Genomic DNA, 12,645 nt, shown 5'->3' with positions numbered 1-12,645 from the left:
TGTGCCAACTCTGTTTTCCCCACAGATGTAGTTTGTGTCCTAGGGCTGGGCGATATGACGATATATATCGTATAGACGATAGAAAATGTCTATCGTGAAAAATGTTCTCTATAGTTTATATCGTTGTGTCGCAAAACAAGCGTTACGGCATTATTTTACGTCACAGCGCCCAGCCACGCTGTGCTGTTATTTCATAACAAACATGAAGGGAGATGATGGCTGACGAGATTCAGAGCGGAGTAACACTAAAGTAACCGGCCATTCACTGTTATAAATGCAGGTTTCATGTTGGGTCAAATTGATAAACTTGTTTTACACAGTTGAACAATTGAGCTTGTCCGTCGGGTGCAAACTTCTTCTACCTCTTTCCTCTTACCTGTGCAGTCCTCCTGCTGAGTGTCTTTTTGTATTGTTCCAAATAGATTATTCCATCTGAAAAGTCCTTAATTCAGCAACAGCTTCCAACAACAACACAAGACGCTAACTTAAGTTGTGATCATCAAAAAAAAGAAAGAAAGCAAAGAAAAACATCCACTCGTCCCATCCCATCGCGAAGCGGTCGCGTTCTCTCACTCTATCGCCTGTAGTCAATTAAACATTGTTAAGCTTCCGAACGTGTTTAACAAACTACACTACAACTACAACAGAACATTTTGATTCCCTATACAGAGCTTAAAATGAACTGAAACAATTGTGGCAGTGAGTGACATGAGGTTTTTTTCCTTAAGACAATTTAATGCAGACACAGACCTGTACTTCTGTGTCTGAATGGGAAAGTCTTATTTCTTTATTTTTGCTTTTTAATTGTAATAATAATAATGATTAGTAATATTATTATTATTATTATTATTATTATTATTATTATTATATTTTATTGCTTTAGGCCTGTGATTTTACATATTGTAATTGGCATAAGTTTGATATTGGCATAAGTGTTCTTTTCCTGTTTTTTTTGAGTGGTGCAACCACTATAGACAGCTATGTGTGTGTGTGTGTGTGTGTCTGTGTCCCTGTATCCGAGCACGGAAATAGCATAATTATTGTCACCACCAAGTGTCACTGTTGTGCAGCCTAATACACAGCCAGAGGCTATCTATTTCTTAGATATAAAATAAATCGGTATCGTAAAAAATATGCTATATCGTGAGTATATCGTTATCGTGATAAAAACAATCTATATCGTGATATGAGATTTTGTCATATCGCCCAGCCCTATTGTGTCCCTGTGTTTAACACTGACTGACCTCCACCGGACTCCTCCCGATAATCACTGTCTTCGGTGTCAGGTTCACTGGACTCCTGCCGATAATCACCGTCTTCAGTGTCAGAGTCACTAGACTCCTGCCGATAATCACGGTCTTCAGTGTGAGATTCACTGGACTCCTCCCGACTGTCTTCAGTGTCAGATTCAAGTTGAACTACAACGTGCGAAGAAATGTTTTCATTCCCATCTTCACTTTTCACTGCTAGGATTGTCAACATTGACCCATCAGGCTCCTCTGGTCTTTGAAGTAGTTCCTCATTAATCCCTGGTTCTGGAAACGTAACTTCTGAAAAAAACAAGTTAATTAGTACGATTTAAGCAAAATACATATTTCCAACAGTGTTCATGAGGCAGAGCTCCCATGTGCGTACTTCACTTGTGCACTGAGATCACATGAAACACATAAAACGACCTCTGGGAGACTCAATAAAGAAAATAATAATCTGCATCCATGATTACAAATGTAATAATATACAGACATACTGGTATCTGTATAGCACTATCAAAGAGCTGTGCTTTACTTTGTAGTGTCTATGGGACTCACAGTATGTTTTAACAGCGGGCGAGCATCGGCCGACACATTGTCTAATCGCCCAGTATCGCCCGAAAAGACAACGCGTTGCAAACGGATGATCATTGCTGCTCTCCTCCTTTCTTTCACCCAACACCGGCGTGCAATTATACTTTATATACGGATCCCGACAACAGTGTTATTCCATTCCCCGCATGTGGATAAAGAAGAGGATAAAGTAGGAGCTGTTTTAAGTGCATTGAGTGTCGCGCCTTAATATTCCAAGAGATGAGACTTTTTTTTTCTCTCACCCTCTACTGCAGCCGCAGTCTGTAGGGAACCTCTCTCTCTGTCTGTCTGTCCACATGTATGTCTGCCTGGCTGGGTCGGGTCTCTCGGAATGTCACAGATTTATTTTGGATTTCTGAACCATTTTTTTGGACCCATGAAGAGCTCTACTGTGTAGTGTGTGTGAGCTAGCTAGCTAACGTTAGCTATGTTTTTTGTCTTTTAACCTGTAGCACTAGCTAGCTATACTCGGGCAAATATTGAAGTTATTAAAAAAGAAGCCTATCCATCATTGCCGTAGGGATTTTCTTTTTTTTTTTAAATAAATAAATAAATTCCTTGCGACCCATCCTTCCGCGAAAAAATAAAATAAAGAAATATAATAAAATAAATTGCCTACCAAAAATGACAGCCAACTGGAGACCAATCATTTATTTTGCTTGGCCTTAGCACACACATCCCCCCCAACCCCCCCTACCTGGCCTGATGGCATTATACACCTATAGTGCATTTTTCCATGTCGTTATTATCATCAACCTCAACATGGCCAATAAGGATATTTAACACTGAGGTGCCCACAATGTTTACGTGCCCACTCTTCCTGCACCCTTTTGCAATGTGAAATTCCACCGAATTCATAATCCTTGCCAACTTTGCCCGTCTTTTCTTTATATGGAATGAAGCCCCAACATGTGAAAGCTGATGTGCTTTTATTGTGAAGGGAAAGGTTTCTGAACGTCTCAGCCTGCATATTTCCATGTGCTGAAAATAGCTGATCTACAAGCTCACAATGTGTGGTGGACGTGACACGTTGTGAGCTTGTAAATCTGCTATTCTCAGCATGCAACACCACATCGTACGACATAGAATATACCAGGTTTCACGTGGGAGATGTATTTTGTTGGCTGAGTCGGCCTGCACACAGCGCTACTCGACGCAAAACAACAAGCTATTGAATTTCTTTCAAGCTATTATTTTTCGGTGGCACTCTATGTTGAATCAAGTTTACCGTGTTTGGGTAAACAAACCCCCCCCCCCCCCCCCCCCCCCCCGGAATGAAACGGAATTGCATAAATCACACAAATTTGGAATGAAAACGGCGATTTTTGCCGAAAAGCTACACTTTTGCATGTCTCATCGCCATTCCAACTCGCCACATTACTAACCGTGTCCATAACTGCAGGCGGAAGCTACGTAGGCCTATAGTCGGAATGGAGGTGCGTCGGAATGCCACTCTGTCCCCCCATGAGGGGATCCAGCGTCCCCTAGTTAAAACCCACCCAAGTTAAAACCCACTCACCGAAGTCAAAGTCGTGGAAGTGCTGGGGTAGTCGTCTCTGTCTCTTCCCCCGTCGTGCTGCTGGAGGCTCTGGAGAAATGGTTCCGGCTGCTTCTGGAGAACTCATCTTCACCTGCAGGCTGGACTCCACAGACCGGTCTGGAGTCTCTGGAATGAAGGAACAGAATAAGGACGTTGACGTTGAAGTTTGCAACGTGTGCTGTGTTCGCTCCCTGCGTTGTACAACAGACTGCTGTTGTACAAACAGTGGGCACTAGTGGTGCAAAATAAAAGTGACTATTCAATTAATCGCGATGCCAATCGTGATAGTCATGGGCGATAATTAATCAATTCACAAATGTCAAAAATCCTTTATTAATGATAATTTCCTTTTTTTACCGCAGCGGAACTGATCTGCGACTGCGGCACCATACCGAACCCTTAGATCTCCATATATGAGCCTGAGCTGACCTGATCTGACATTCCATATGTTGATCCTTCCCCACCCGTCCTTCCTGTTCTGACATTACATATGTTGATCCTTCCCCACCCGTCCTTCCTGTTCTGACAATCCATATGTTGATCTGACCTTATCAAAGCTTGTACACTCAAGACACACTGTACAAGATACTTTTCAACCTGTTTATAGACTATTTTTTTATAGATGGAGCTAAGAATAGAAATGGAGCGGTAGTTGCTGGGGTCTAATTTGCTCCCTTTCTTGTGCAGGGGGGTTATTTTGGCCAGTTTGAAATCTTGCGGGACCTGTCCCTGTTTGATGGAGAGGTTTATTATGTGGGTGATGATTGGAGCAATAGAGATGGCAGAGTGTCTGAGACCTCTTTCAGGTCAACACTGTAATTTGCATTATTATTGTAAATGAATAAAACAAAAACATACCTTCCCGGATGACGTATTCTGGTAGAAAACGCACTTTAACACATCCAAAGTGGGGAAACTGTTCTAGTCCAGAGTCTCGACTGTACTTGAAGCTATCTTATAGCACAGCTGAAATGCCCTTGAACAAGGCATCAACCACTACGATGAAATGTGTTCTATGAGCAGGGCCTGGCTGGAAACAAGTTCTTGAGCTTAGCCCAGATACCCTGGGTAAATATAGATTTCATTTCATTTCATTTCATTAGCGTTAGCATAGCCTACAAAACAAACCGTCTTTGAACCTATAATGTGCACATTCTTCCCGATTTCACAACTAGCCAATCTGTCACTCTTTAGTTTACAGACTGTCGTGCAACGATAATCTCAGACGCAAGTTCCACAAAGGGTTGTACTGCAAACTGTATATCATCATCACACAGACATTCTGTATCACGTTGTCGCTGCTCTGTTTGTTCGTCAGCCACGTTGTTCACCAGTGTCTAGTTATCATGGATAAGGGAACATGGATAAGACTTCTGGTGGCCGAGCTCTTCAGAATAAAAGTAACCTCTAAAGTAAGTAAACAAAAACGATTATTTTGCACATTAAAACAAATTAAGTATAACACAAATTAATGAAATTATGTGTATTTGTATTTATATTAACATTAACAAATTATCTAAATGGATACATGCTGTTCCCTGGAGTGCATAGGCTATAGCCCTTACAAATAGGACTGGACAGAAGACGGTTCTTCGTGTCAGCTGTACAAACAAATGTATGTTTTGGGTGAATTAAATAACATTGGGCCTCATGCGCCAATAAGTTCCTAACTTTTCCTCTTACATTTCTTCCTAAGTGAATTCCTAAGAGAAGTCCAGTCAGATTCATGAAACGTTCTTAAGTAGGCAGAATTGTTCGTAAGCATGTTCTTCTTCTTCTTCTTCTTTTTGTTTTACGGCAGTTGGCAACCAGGTTTTGGTGCATTACCGCTGACTAGTGATCCAGCTCTTGGATCACTAATGATCTTAACTATGACTCCTCTTCCTCTAAAAAATAAATAAGTAAATAAAGTACTCATCGATCGGCTCTGTTAGTCCTCCTGTCCTCCTACTCAAGGGCCGGGAGTAGCCGGCATGATTCCCTCCCTCAACAGAATGTCCAGATCCTCTCCCCTGACGTCATCCACCTTCAGAAATCTTCTTGCTGCTTCCAGGGTCATCTTTATTCTTTCCGATTTTCCTTTGATCTCCACTGCACAGTTTATAACCATCGCGATAAATGCCAAAAAGCATTTTCTGTCCATACAGATACCCTCAGGCTCTGCTGATTTTTCCTTTCCTGCTGTCGCTCTTCCAATCCCGTCTCCCTCCTTTCTTCACTCTCCTCCACTCTCTTCACTGCTTCGGCATAGGACATTTCCCTCTTTCCCGTTCTGATCGTGCTCACTTTAATTTCCTTTGCCTTCCTTGGAAACTGACCTGCCCCCGTGAAATGTTCTCCCTTGCAGTGCAGGCACTTTACCGGTTCGTCAGTACAACCCTTGCAGTTTTCCTCGCTACACCTCGCACATCTTTTATTTCCCCTGCAAACTGCAGCGACGTGTCCATACTGTTGGCAACAGAAGCACCTGAGTGGTGCTCTCTCAAATAACTGAAACTCATGTGGTTGCAATATACTCGCTCTGGTATCGTGTCCCCTTCAAAAGTCAGGCACACCGACTTGGTTTCCTCTCTTTCCCCCTCTCTGAACCGTGTGAGCCGTTTTGCATCACAAACTCCGTCAACATCAATAAATGCATCTGATTTTACAGACAGTGGGACTCCACTGATCACTCCCTTTATCCTCCTTCCAGAACCTCTCAGTCGCATTGTGGTCACTGGGCATTTACGAAATGACTCAATTCTCAGAACGTTATTCACCTGACCACCGTCCATGCATTGTATGATCACCAATCCCGTTCTGCTGATCCTTACTGACTTCACTTTTCCTACCTTCTCCTCAACAAACTTTCCCACCACCTGTGGCTCACTAAAGATGCCATCAATTTGACTCACTGCTCTCATCCCGACATCAAAACACCCGTCTTGCCCATGGTCACTCTCTGAATTAGTCAGACTCCTTTTCCTTTTATTGTCAGCTCCACGCATATCTTCATCTGTTGTCATCTCTTGTGTTTGCACCTCGCCTATTTCCTCTTCATCTTCTGAGCGATCCGACCACGGATCAGTCGATATCTTCCTCCTCTCAGCACGCCGACGCTGACTATCCATGTCCCTCTGAGTCCGACTGGTCATGTCTCTCTCCAAATCAACCGGCACCAGCTACGACGTCCACAACCCATGCCGCCAAGCATGCTACCCCAATGCAATGCAATGCTAGACTTGTAGGTGGGCCAACAAAAACACACCGTAATGCAAGCTCTCGTAAGCATGTTCTTATGATGATGAATCCAAATCCTCGTAACTTGAAGGGGTGTGCCAGTTCATTCAAATTATCATAGGTAGACGCCCCACATATCCTAATTAGCATCCTAATTACCATAGGGAACCGCCCCACCAATCCCATATAAGGCATTGGGAATTCACTTCCCTACCTGTGTTCACCCAGGTGGGTGTAGTTTTGCATGACTCCATGGCCTTGCCTGCAGTCACACCTGTGTGTGATTGCAGCTCACAGGACCTCACACATAGAAATAAAGTTGAGTGAAGTCAAGAATACCTAAACTAAAGTCTAAATATGGTGGAACACCAGACTCCAAACATTACAAATCAATAATACTGTGGAGGTACTGAAGTGAACAGAAATGTTCACATTTTCAATATTTCAATATTTTAATATTTTCAATATTCATGAATGTATTTTATTATTTATCTCACAATAGTCAACTGGGGGGGGGGGGGGGGTGATGGCGGGGTGGTGTTATGTGGTGGGTATGGTGCGTTTGTTTGGGTTGGGTTGTGAACTCTAAACCAGTGGTTCTCAAACATTTTCATGTCAAGGACCCCCAAATTGACATGCATTCTGCAGACCCCCATATGAAAATATTTTCTGCTAGGGTAATGTTTTGAAGATTTATCAAAATGTTTTGAAAATAGCCGATCTACAAGCTCAAAATGGGCAGTAATGGGACGCGTTATAGTATAGTTATAGTATAAAATGGGATTAAAGTGGTAAAATATTCCATATTTTGCTGTGGACTGCCTGGAACTTCCTCAAGGACCCCTTGAGGTCCCAACGCGGATCGCGTATCAATACGTTATCAATTAATCAAACGTCGGGTGCGGATCACGTATCAATACGTTTCAATCACTTTTTTATAGAATACTTTCATTCATCTTTTTACCCACCCGGACAATGAAGAACCATCGCCCTATCATTGCTGCTTACTCCCGCTCACGTGATCAGAAAAAAAAACAAAAAACAAAAACCCCCCTCCCCTCCTGAAAACAGGAGGGCTGGCCGCTTTACGTGTAGAAGCCAGTTGAACGCTGAACGGAACGCTGCCTATTGCCTAAACACATATGCACCAGATCGGCATTGCAATGCATAACATCTGCAACACACATGGACAGATGCATGTTTCCTTCTTCATACTGTAGCGACCAAACGATCCCCGAGCCTACAATACTACGAACTAGCCACAGTATCGAGGGGCCGCCACGACAAGACAGTGTTCCGTTGGTGGATCACGTATCGCCATGCAGAGCCGTCATAATCGGAGATCGCTCAGACGTGTGATTGTAACGCTTTTTTATTCATTATAATTGTAGTGATAAGACCGCAATGAACGCGTCGGGGACGTAATCGACCCGGGTGTAATGTATAACGAACTTTTCCGCGACCTAAACCGTGGTGTTGTCATCTGTGGAAGTCATTTTTTCCTTCTCGTCGACATCACAGCCGGGTGACGCTTTTTTCCCCCTCCATCGCCCCCAAGCTGCATGCCCATAGCCTGGCTTGGCCAGCCTCATAGCGGGGATTCACTGAAGATTCTTCCCCGGAGGAAACATCAGTGAACCCTCGCTATGAGTCTGGCCGTGCCAGGCTAGCATGCCCAGGCATGTTCCCCTACACTAGCTTGAAAAACAAAATCAGCTGATGACAACGCGTCTCGCCGTTATACTATAGTTCTGAACCGAACGGTGGAATGGGACTTTTTATAGCCGTACGGATCAAGACTTTTGCTGCCCAATGTGCCCATGACCCCCCCCCCAATGTTACTGCGATCAAAACAATGAAAGCAGTGAGATAGATTAGGCGAGGCGGCAATCATCATCAAAAAGAAAGCATAGTTATGAAGGTTTATAGTCAGACATTGACAGGCAGATATAACAATAAACACAATAAATATGCTATACATCCTATACATCGAATGAAAGCCCTGAATGTGTACTTTTACGAGGAAAAGAGAAAACATTGATCCCATGTACAGTTTGTCATAAATTGGATACTGGGTGGATGCACATTGCGCCCACCAGATATAACTGCAGAGAAGACATGGACCCGAACTCAATATTCACAAAATAAGGCCTATAGCGACATATAAATACTATATACCGTATAATAAAAATCACACCCCTGTGAAGTGAGCGGTGCAACTGTTCTCTACAGTTGCACCGCGCAACTATAAAGAACAGTTGCACCGCTCACTTCACAGGGGTGTGATTTTTATTATTACAGTAGAAGTTTACAGACCAAACTGTAAATAAAAGGTTTACATGACTTTCTGTCTCAGTCCGTATATAGCGAGCTGTAGTGAATAAGTACAGAACAGTTGCAACGCTCACTTCACAGGGGTGTGATTTTTATTATTACAGTAGAAGTTTACAGACCAAACTGTAAATAAAAGGTTTACATGACTTTCTGCCTCAGTCCGTATATAGCGAGCTGTAGTGAATAAGTAGAGAAGTAGAGTTGCACTGCTCACTTCACAGGGGTGTGATTTTTTTATTATTACAGTACAATTTTTTTCCTTATGAAAGCAGAGAGTCTTCTGTTTCATACGGTATATAGTATTTATATGTCGCTATAGGCCTTATTTTGTGAATATTGAGGAGTTCACGTCCATGTCTTCTCTGAAGTTATCTGGTGGGCACAAGCTGCATTCAATAACCAATTACTGTCTAACTGTAGATGGGATCAATGTTTACTGTTTTCCTCGTAAAAGTACACATTCAGGGCTTTCATTCGGTGTATAGGATGTATAGGATATTTATTGGGTTCAATTTTATATCTGCCTGTCAATGTCTCTGACTTTAAACCATCCATAACTCTGCTCGCTGTTCAAGATAACCACTTCCAGGCAAATGCAGGTGTTGCAAAAAGGTCAATATCTCCAGAATGGAACATGGTAAAATCAAAATGTATTTTTTTAATTGAAGTGGACAAGTTCAGCTTTCTTTTGATGTAGGCGTGTGATTCTCGCTATAAGAGAACATTTTACTGTGGGCCCCCGAACAAGGCCTTTGTGCAATGTTAAACGGCAGCAACATCCAAATAGGCCTGTTGAGATCTTGCAGCAATCAAAGTGTTAAGAACGAAAAAGGCATCCTAAGAGTGCCCCACAGTGTGCGTAGATTCTGTTCTTACCTACGAACAAATCACAGCTAAGAAAAGATTGAGGGATCCCAAAACCTTCTTAAAAACTTCCTAAGTGGGTCTAAGAACAAATTTCCTCTTAAGAACTTCTTAAGAACGGTTGGCGCATGAGGCCCATTGACCTACATGTGAGGACCTACAGCGCCAGAGATTCTGCGTAGGGCGAGAGGCATATTAAAAGACCCCTCTCATCCAAACCACAGACTCTTTTCCCTTCTCCCCTCTGGGAAGCGCCACGGGACTATTGGCTCTCAGGAACAGCTTATTTCCTGTTGCTGTCTCCCTGCTGAACTCTGCCCCTCCCCAATGACAGTGCGAATGTCTGTATTTATTCTCTCATTTACTGCATTACTGTATTGCACTTCTCACCCTTCATTTCATTGTCAAAGTATTTGTATACTATGTGCAGTGACAATACATTGAATCTAATCTAATTTGCGGGAAATGTTACATAGCGGTTTATCACTTCTTGACTCTGTGGGAGAAACTTAAAATAAAAAGTTGTTGCATTGAAAGTGGCAGTCCTGCAGTATTGCTTGATTAATTGAAAACTTTATTGAACATTAATTCAAAAGGATACATACACAGGAAAGTCGTTAGGCTTGTTTCCGGTCAGTACATGGATTTAAAAATTAGGTCATGTTATCAGCCAACCATCTGATCAACTTGAGGCTGGAAGGCAAGTCATTCCACTGAACTGCTGCCGATGTTTTTCCTATTCAGTATTTTAGCCGTGACGTGAGCGCCCCATCCAGAGATACTTCCGGGTCCTTCTTTTGTGTCCCCATAGAGTTATACTGTGACGCTCTGTGTCGGACTAAATCTTAGACGAAAACAACCACGAAAGTCTCATTTTACCACTTTCCTCGCAACAACATAGCTGCTGCTCTCCCAAATCTGGCTGTGACAGGCCGTTTACCCCACACTGGATACTATCGCCATTTTATTTAATTGTGTCAAGTTGTCAACCAAATCCTCATTCATTGGAAACTAGATTCAACATACTCAAGCCTGCACACATTCTAAATATGCCCCCGAAATATTACTGAGCAATATACTGAGCAAATGGACGGACTGTTACCACCTTCAATAATAATGATAATAATAGTCTTTGTCTCCACATCATATATTTTCTTTGTCATGGACACTTGTACAAAACATTATTAATTCTACTCGAGTTGGAAGCATTAAGATTTTAACCCTCAATGGCTTCCTTTCTGAAAAATAATGTCATTGTAAAAAGATTCACGCGTTTAGATATTCTATTTAAAATGAGATAATAATAATAATAATAATAAACTTTATTTATAGAGCGCTTTTCAGAACAAAATTCACAAAGTGCTTTACATTGCATATAAAATACAGTACAATAGAGGTCGTTTGTAGGATAAATCAACAACAACAACAAAAAAACATTGTTTAAATCATTGAACGGACAATAAATAAAATAACATAACACCACATAATAAACAATAAACAGGCTATCTATGGGAAAGCCTGTGTAAAAAGAAAGGTTTTTAAAAGTTTTTTAAAAACAGCCACTGAGGGTGCATCCCTCAGGTTCTGGGGTAGGGCATTCCATAGTTTCGGTGCCCGGGCTGTGAAGGCCCTATCACCCGTGGTAATGTGTTTTGTTTTAAAAGGAGTCAGTAGACCCCTGCCTGCTGATCTGAGGGTACGTGTGGGGTCGTAGGGCTGTAACATAGCTAAAATGTAGTTTGGGGCCAGCCCTCGCACAGCTTTAAAAGTAGTCAGTAAAATCTTAAAATCAATTCTGAAATGTACTGGCAACCAATGCAGGGAGGCCAGTACTGGCGTAATGTGTTCACACCTCCTGGTGTTGGTCAATAGCCTTGCTGCAGAATTTTGCACTAGAGATGCGGACGGGAGCTGGTGCCACTTGGACCCGGACGTAACGTAGCACTACAAAATGACGTCAGACTTAAATACTGAATACTCAAGTACACAATTCAGTACACGAGATAGTGATGTTGGTGGTAAATGAGTTAAGCAGTGTCAACATAATTCCATTCAGATAAATGCATAAATCAAGACGAGAGTTACATATTTCTAATCCGAAATCATTTATTAAGTACTTGACAGGATGAAACAACTGCAAGTGGATATTCAATATTTATCTTAGTTTAAACACAGCCATGTTTTAATGCAGGAGTAATGCTTTCATCACAGATAAGATTATTTAAATGATTAATTGGATATTGGGCTAATTAATACGCTCCTCAAAGTGATAGAAAAGTAGAAAGAAAGAGAGGGAAAGACAAAGATTTTACATAGACATCTAGATTATCTGATACATTGGGTGACTTCATCAGTTCCGTTGCCATGGTAGAAGTGATCAAATGACAGACCTTTTGATGTTGAGTCGATGGTTATGTCTCTATTAAAAGGTCTTTCTGATGTCCAGCCAACGTCATTCTTCAGCCACAAAGCTAATGTTACTTTCTTCAAACGCTCTGCCGAGTGATTGGCAAAGTCTTGTTGTTGGCCTTGACCCTTGACCCATGTGGCCCCTGGCTGCCAGAGGCGCACCGTCGCTCTGAGCCACACCTAACCTGACACAAACAGTGTTCAGGGGCCTTCCATCCTAATAGAACACCAGGGGCCCCATGTGGCCCCTGGCTGCCAGAGGCACACCGTCGCTCTACCATCTATGCTAACATGCATGCTAGCATGCAAAATAATAACCAACTCCAACCAACCAACCGGCCTTCAATTTCATGAAAAAATACCACTTCCAATTTTGGCTCCCTACTTCTGGTTTGTGTAATTGTCTTTAAACTTCACTCACAAACAGTTATATGT

General features: G+C 42.2%; 1 protein-coding gene across 6 annotated transcripts in view; it reads right to left on the bottom strand.

Annotated features, from left to right (window-relative positions):
* The window catches only part of LOC306912678 (uncharacterized protein), a 53,473-nt gene that overhangs the window by 27,128 nt on the left and 13,700 nt on the right, over positions 1–12,645 (bottom strand). For 2 of the 6 annotated variants that reach the window (XM_079489076.1, XM_079489077.1), the window contains 2 exons: positions 3,364–3,510; positions 1,245–1,550 (listed from right to left, as the gene is read on the bottom strand). In XM_079489076.1, the coding sequence (XP_079345202.1) occupies positions 1,245–1,550; positions 3,364–3,510 (453 nt within the window). Of the gene's footprint in view, positions 1–1,244; positions 1,551–3,363; positions 3,511–4,242; positions 4,372–12,645 lie in introns of those variants that run through there. The other 4 variants (XM_079489080.1, XM_079489079.1, XM_079489078.1 and 1 more) reach the window with 3 other exon arrangements.

This window comes from Electrona antarctica (genome assembly GCF_951216825.1).
Source record: "Electrona antarctica genome assembly, chromosome: 20".
NCBI lineage: Eukaryota > Metazoa > Chordata > Actinopteri > Myctophiformes > Myctophidae > Electrona > Electrona antarctica.
Note: the sequence above shows the minus strand (reverse complement) of the source record. Positions and strands in the feature narration are given on the sequence as shown.